Source organism: Acanthisitta chloris, unplaced genomic scaffold (genome assembly GCF_000695815.1).
Source record: "Acanthisitta chloris isolate BGI_N310 unplaced genomic scaffold, ASM69581v1 scaffold11886, whole genome shotgun sequence".
Lineage (NCBI taxonomy): Eukaryota > Metazoa > Chordata > Aves > Passeriformes > Acanthisittidae > Acanthisitta > Acanthisitta chloris.
Genome location: NW_008676573.1, coordinates 44,171 through 51,437, shown reverse-complemented (window position 1 = coordinate 51,437; position 7,267 = coordinate 44,171). Strand labels below are relative to the sequence as shown.

General features: G+C 40.4%; 1 protein-coding gene across 1 annotated transcript; it reads left to right on the top strand.

Annotated features, from left to right (window-relative positions):
* Nucleotides 1–888: 888 nt before the first annotated feature.
* Nucleotides 889–5,916, top strand: LOC103803632 (the record flags this gene model as incomplete). The annotated part of the gene is made up of 9 exons (XM_009076201.1): nucleotides 889–971; nucleotides 1,291–1,512; nucleotides 2,234–2,440; nucleotides 3,038–3,271; nucleotides 3,595–3,828; nucleotides 4,268–4,421; nucleotides 4,657–4,766; nucleotides 4,877–4,990; nucleotides 5,806–5,916. Coding segments are annotated over 9 exons (1,469 nt in total), but the record flags the coding sequence as incomplete, so codon positions are not given.
* Nucleotides 5,917–7,267: the final 1,351 nt, after the last annotated feature.

Below are 7,267 nucleotides of genomic sequence, written 5' to 3'. Positions count from 1 at the left end.
GGAGACAAAAGTTGGAATTTTTCTTTTGGGTTTTTTTTTTCCCCAAGGGGGAAGGAAAAGGAGGTAAGCAGGGAAATTCCTGAGGGGGGAAATGGGGGAAAATGGGGGAAAAAATGGAAAAATAATGGGAAAACAATGGGGGAAAATATGGGGAAAAAAATGGGAAAAATGGGAAAATAATGGGAAAACAATGGGGGAAAATGGGAGAAATGGGGGAAATGGGGGAAAATGGGAAAAATGGGGAAAAATGGGAGAAATGGGAAAATAATGGGAAAATAATGGGGGAAAATGGGGAAAAATAGGGAAAAAATGGAAAAGAAAAGGAAAAAAACAGGAAAAAAAAGGGAAAAAAAAGGGAAAATAGGGGAAAAACAGGGAAGAAAACAGGGGGAAAAAAACAGGAAAAAAATAGGGAAAAATACAGGGAAAAAACCAGGGAAAAAAGGAAAAGAAAGGGAAAAAAACAGGAAAAAAACCGGGAAAAAATAGGGAAAAATGGGGAAAAAAGGGGAAAAAAACAGGGAAAAAACAGGGAAAAAATGTAAAAGGAAAAAACCAGGGACAAAAACGTTAAATTGTGTCTGAAAAAAAGGGAAGAAAAACCTCTTGGAAATATTAACAGGAAATTAGGAAATTTCCCAATTTCCTGATTTTTTTCCGGAGTTTGCAGAAAAAAAAGGAAGTGGTTCAAAAGCTCCAACTGATGATTTTTCCCCCTTTTTTCCCCATTTTTTCCCCCTTTTCTCCTTTTTTCCTTTTTTCCCCCCTTTTTCCCCTTTTCCCCCCTTTTTTCCCCTTTTCCCCTTTTTCCCCCTTTTTTTTCCTTTTTTCCCCTTTTTTTTCCTCTTTTTTTCCCATTTTTCCCATTTTTTCCCCTTTTTCTTGCAGCTTTCATGGATAACCAAGCGTTTGAACTCCAAGGAGAAAAAATCCCAAATTTTCCTGGAAGGAATGAAAAGTCCAAATTTGAGGTAGGAATTGTTTTTCCTTTTTTGGGGGGAAGTTATTTTTCCATCAATTTCTCCCCAAAAATTCCATTTTTCCTTGAATTTCTCCCCCCCAAAAATTAAGGAATTAGCTTGGGAATTTTTCTCATCCCTCCAAATTCCAACGGGAGCCAAAAATTCCGATGGAATGGGGAAGAAATAAGGAGAAAATGATGAAAAAAATCAAATTTTAAGGGTTTTTTTTGGGGAGAAAATGTGATTTTTTGGGGGGAAACTGTTTTTTTTTGGGGGGGGAAATGGAATTAATCCCTTTGGAATTTTTTCCTGTGATTTTTTTTTTTAGGAAAAAAAAGGGAATTGGTCCATGTGGAAGATTTTTTTCCTGTGTTTTTTGGCTTGTTTGGTTACGACAATAATTGGAATTTTGGCCCTTTCTTTGGTGATGGTTCATCATACAAAATTCCTTCAGGAATCAATCCAGGACTTTTTTCCAGTTCCTTCTCAAATTCCTGAGAAAGTTGTGGAGAGGAAATTCCAATTCTTGAACCATTTGAGCAAATCCAAGGTAAGAAAATCCCAAAAATCCCCTAAAAAAATCCCCAAAAAATCCCCCCCAAAAACAAAAAAGCCCCAAAAAAGCCCAAAAATTGGAGAAATTTCCAATTTTTTCAGCTTCTCCCAAATTCCTTCAGCAAATCCAAGGGAAGAAAATCCAAAAAAATCCCCCCCAAAAAAACCCCCAAAATTGGAGAAATCTCAATTTTTTTCCCTTTTTTTGTCCCATTTTTTTGCCTTTTTTTCCCATTTTCCCCATTTTTTTCCATTTTTTTCTTTTCTTCTCATTTTTTTTCAGCTTCTCCCAAATTCCTGGAGGGTTTTCTTTGGGAATTCTTTGAGGATTCCATGAAAATTCCTTGGGAATTCTTTGAGGATTCCATCAAAATTTCTTGGGAATTCTTCTGGGATTCCATCAAAACTCCTTCCATCAAAATTCCTTGGGAATTCTTTGGAGATTCCATCCAAATTCCTTGGGAATTCTTTGAGATTCCATCAAAATTCCTTGGGAATCCTTTAGAGATTCCATCCAAATTCCTTGGGAATTCTTTTGGGCAAAATTCCTTGGGAATTCTTTGGAGATTCCATAAATATTCCTTGGGAATCCTTTAGAGATTCCATCCAAATTCCTTAGGAATTCTTTTGAGCAAAATTCCTTCGGAATTCTTTTAGATTTCCTTCCAAATTCTTTGGGAGATTCCAATAAAATTCCTTTTTTTTTTCTCCTTTAGATCCATAAATATCCCGGAGGAGAAATCCAATGGGCGAGATTCCGTCGAGATTTTCAGGAATATCAAACGGAGGAAGAAATGGAATTTGGGAAAAGTCTCAATTCCCATCGATCCCAAATAACCTTCGGAACGTTAAGGATCAGGAGCAAAGGATTAAGAATTCCTCATTGGCATTTTAATGCCAATGAACACGGATATCTTCTCCAGGTATTCCCCCCCCCAAAAAAAATCTTTGGAATTCCATTCTTAGAGGGCATTGAGGGAATTCCCAAAGGGAATTTTGGGCCATTTCCAAGAGATTTTGGGAGATTTCAAGGGAATTTGGGGCATTTCCAAGAGGTTTTTTTGGAAAATTCCAAGGAAAGTTGGGAGATCCCAAAAAATTTTGGAGAGTCCAAGGAAATTTGGGCATTTCCAAGAGCTTTTTTTGGGGAAATTCCGAGGAAAGTTGGGCAATTCCAAGGAAATTTGGGCATCTCCAAGAGCTTTTTTGAGAGATCCTAAGGAATTTTGGGCATCTCCAAGAGATTTTTTGGGAAATCCCAAGGAAATTTGGGCAATTTCAAGGAAATTTGGGCCTTTCCAAGACCTTTTTTTGGGAAATCCTAAGGAAATTTGGGCAATTCCAAGGAATTTTGAGCCTCTTCAAGGGATGTTTTGGGAAATCTCAAGCAATTTTGGGCCTCTCCAAGATCTTTTGGAGACCACTTCGCCTTGTTCGGAATCTCCAAACTTTCTAGCAAAAATTCCAAGGAAAGAATCGATCTTTTTTTTCCTAATTTTTTTTTTTTTTGGCCATTCCAGGGCTCTGCTTGGGTGGGAGTGATCGGAGCAGATGATCAAGTGATCACCACCTACAACGTCTCCGCTGGTCAAGTGATTTTTTTCCCAAGGAATACAATCCATTGGTTGAAAAATGTGGGAAAAGAGGATTGTCTTTTCCTGCTTTTCTTCAGCACCCACGAGGAGCTCCTCACCTTGGATATGGATGATGCTTTTTTTGCCACCCCTGAGGACATCTTGGCAAGAGCTTTGAAGGTCTGGAGGGGTTGGGTTGGATGAGTTGGTTTGGGTTGGTTGGATCGGGTTGGATAAGTTGGGTTGGGTTGGGTTGGTTGGGTTGGATGAGTTGGGTTGAGTTGGGTTGGATGAGTTGGGTTGGGGTGGGTTGGGTTGGATTGGGTTGGATGGGTTGGGTTGGGTTAAGTTGGGTTGTGTTGGGTTGGATTAGGTTGGGTTGTGTTGGGTTGAGTTGGATGAGCTGGAAGAGTTGGGTTGGACAGGTTGAACTTTCTAGCAAAAATTCCAAGGAAAGAATCGATCTTTTTTTTCCTAATTTTTTTTTTTTTTGGCCATTCCAGGGCTCTGCTTGGGTGGGAGTGATCGGAGCAGATGATCAAGTGATCACCACCTACAACGTCTCCGCTGGTCAAGTGATTTTTTTCCCAAGGAATACAATCCATTGGTTGAAAAATGTGGGAAAAGAGGATTGTCTTTTCCTGCTTTTCTTCAGCACCCACGAGGAGCTCCTCACCTTGGATATGGATGATGCTTTTTTTGCCACCCCTGAGGACATCTTGGCAAGAGCTTTGAAGGTCTGGAGGGGTTGGGTTGGATGAGTTGGTTTGGGTTGGTTGGATCGGGTTGGATAAGTTGGGTTGGGTTGGGTTGGTTGGGTTGGATGAGTTGGGTTGAGTTGGGTTGGATGAGTTGGGTTGGGGTGGGTTGGGTTGGATTGGGTTGGATGGGTTGGGTTGGGTTAAGTTGGGTTGTGTTGGGTTGGATTAGGTTGGGTTGTGTTGGGTTGAGTTGGATGAGTTGGAAGAGTTGGGTTGAGTTGGACAGGTTGACTTGAGTTGACTTGGATCAAGTTGAATTGGATGAGTTGGATCAAGTTGGATTGGATGAGTTGAGTTGAGTTGGATGAGTCAAGTTGAGTTGAGTTGAGTTGAGTTGAGTTGGGTTCCCTTCCAACCCTTTCCCCCATCCCATTCCCACTTTTCCATCCCCTTTTTCCTTGGAATTTTCCCACAGCCTCAAGGAGGAGTCAAATTCATCAGAACGTTCCTCAAACCCCAAGAAGACCAAACCATTAACCTCCCGCCCAACCTTGACCAACTCATCCACAATTCCACCTATACCCAATCCCCAGATCACCTCGTCTGGCAATTCTTCTACGACCTCCAAGGTAGGAAAAATCCTTTGGAATGAGAAAATTCCCAGAAAAAAATTCCAGCTGACGACAAAGAATGAAAAAATCCCCAAAACCTCAAAAAAACCCGAAAAAAACCCGAACCCCCCCCCAGAAAAAAGCCAAAAAATGAGGAGAAACTTCCAGGAGATGATGCGAAAAATGATGGTTGGAGTTGAGATGGGCTAGGAAAAAGTGGGAATGTTCATCCTGGTTTGTTTTTTTTTTCCAGGTTCAATGGAATATCCATTCCCAGGTGGAATATTCCAATGGGCTCGGTACCGAAAAAACACCACCGGTTTAACGGAAAACCAAAAAATCTTCAGTGAAAGTCTCCACAAGGTTCGTTAGCTCCACCACTTTAGGAACTCTTAGGGATTCTTGGGGATCCTTCTGGAATTCCAGATGGGATTTTTGGGAATTTGGGTCTTTTTTCTTTGTTTTTTTTCCAGTATGAAAACACTTTGACTTTGGCAACGCTTCGGATTTTTACCGACGGATTGGGACAACCTCATTTCCATTTCAATGCCAACGAGTTGGGTTATGTGGTCAGTGGATGTGGACAGGTAATTCCCAAAGATTTCAGGAGTTTTTTCCTGGGAAAAAAAAAATGAGGGAATTCTCAGCTAGAAAAAATTGGGGAAAAAATCTGAAAAGCCTAAAAAAAATGAGGATGGAAAAAATCTTCCAGAAGTTTTTTTTAGAGGTTTTAATTTTTTCTGTCTTGGATTGATTCTTTCTGGAAAATCCAAGAGATTCCTCATTTTTTTCTGGGTTTTTTTTTTCCAGGCTGGAGTGATCCTTGGAGATGAAATCACTTCCAATTTTCCAATCAATGTTGGAGATGTTATTTTTTTCCCAGTGGGAACTCAACATTATCTCCGCAGTTTTTGTCAGGAAGATCTTTTCCTGGTTTTGGCTTATAGCACTGGGAATGAGGTAGGAATTTTCCAGGAATTTCCTCCCATTCCCAGCCCAAAATTCCCAGAAATTTCCCCTTTTTCCCACTCCATTCCCATCCCATTATTCCCAGGGATTTCCTCCCATTCCCATCCCAACATTCCCAGGAATTTCCTCTTCTTCCCACCCCATTCCCATCCCATTATTCCCAGGAATTTCCTCCCATTCCCAGCCCAAAATTCCCAGGAATTTCCTTTTCTTCCCATCCCAACATTCCCAGAAATTTCCTTTTCTTCCCACCCCATTCCCATCCCATTATTCCCAGGGATTTCCTCTTCTTCCCATCCCAACATTCCCAGGGATTTCCTCCCATTCCCAGCCCAAAATTCCCAGGAATTTCTTCTTTTTCCCACCCCATTCCCATCCCATTTTGCTGAATTCCCTGCTGGAATTCTCAGGATTTTTTTCCTTCTTTTCCCAGTTGGAAACTCTTGGGATGAAGAAATATTTCCATGGAACTTCTGATCATATCCTGGCTCAGATTTTTTCCAAGGATCAAGAAGAATTCAAAAAATTCCCTAAACCTGCTTAAAAACTTGGGAATTCTCCATGGAATTAAGAAATAAAGCCCTTGGAATTTGGGATCAACAACATTCCTAACAGGACTTTTTTTCAGGGAATGATCAATATTCCCAAGGAGACTTTTTTTTTTTTAGGTATTTATTCCTTCTCCAGGCTGAAAATCCCCAGAATTTTGGGAAGAATTGAGCTCCAATTTAATTTTTTTACTTTTCTTATCCCATTTTTTTCATGGATTTTCCATTAAATTGATTCCACAAGACTTTGGTGTCTTTTTTTCATGGAATTCTCATGAATTTCTCCTTCTTTTCCCTATGGAAAAATAGTCAAGTTCCAAAAGTTCAGGAAGCTCTAAAAGCTGGGAAAAACTTTAGGATAAGAAGGAATTCCTGACTGGGAAAATATTCCCAGAGAAATCTTCTCCATCCCTTGGGAATATTCCAGGAAAAGTTTGGAATGAGCCCAGATCATAATGCAATTTTTTTCTAGGGATCAAATCTTTCCAATCTTTTCCAATTTGAATCATTTCCTGTTAGAAGATAGGGAATTTTTCCCAACTGGGAATTCCCTATGGAATTCCAATCTCATTCCAATTTTGGCCGAAGGTTTCCCAGCTTGGAAAATTTCCATAGGGGAAAAAATCTGGGAATTCTCAGGTCCAGGTGGGAAAAAAAAAAAGGGGGAAAAAAAAGATGGAAAATTCCCAGTGGAGGGAAAAAAATAGGGAATGGGGAATATAAAGGGAAAAGGGGGAAAATTCCTGGAGAAATGATCCATAGGAGGGAAAATCTGGGAATGAGGAGGGAAAAAAGCTGGAAAAACTCCCTTGGAAATAGTTGGAAAAATCCTTTGGAATTTACCTCGAGCCTTTTCTTCCCTTTTCCCATCTCTCCTCCCTTTGGAAAAAAAAAAATTCCAATCCCTCATCTTTCTCTCCCACTTTTCCAAGCTCCTCCTCCAGCCATTCCAAGGGAAGAAATCCCGGAAAACAGGTTTGTTCCTGAAAAAAAGTCGGGAGTGTTTAGCCAAAACCCTTTTTCCAAAAGGAATTAATAGGTTGGGATATTAGGCTGGAAAAAAAATACTGGAAAAAAAATCCAGATTAGAGGGGGATATGGGAATGTGATGGGATAGGAGGAGGATATGGGAATGGGATGGGATTAGAGGAGGATATGGGAATGGGATGGAATGGGACGAGAATATGGGAATGGGATGGGATTGAATGGGAGTAGGATATTGGGATAGGATGGGATGGGATATGGAGATGGGATGGGATGAGATGAGAGGAAGATATGGGAATGGGATGAGAGGAGAACATGGGAATGAGATGAGAGGAGATTGTAGGAATGGGATTAAGATATGGG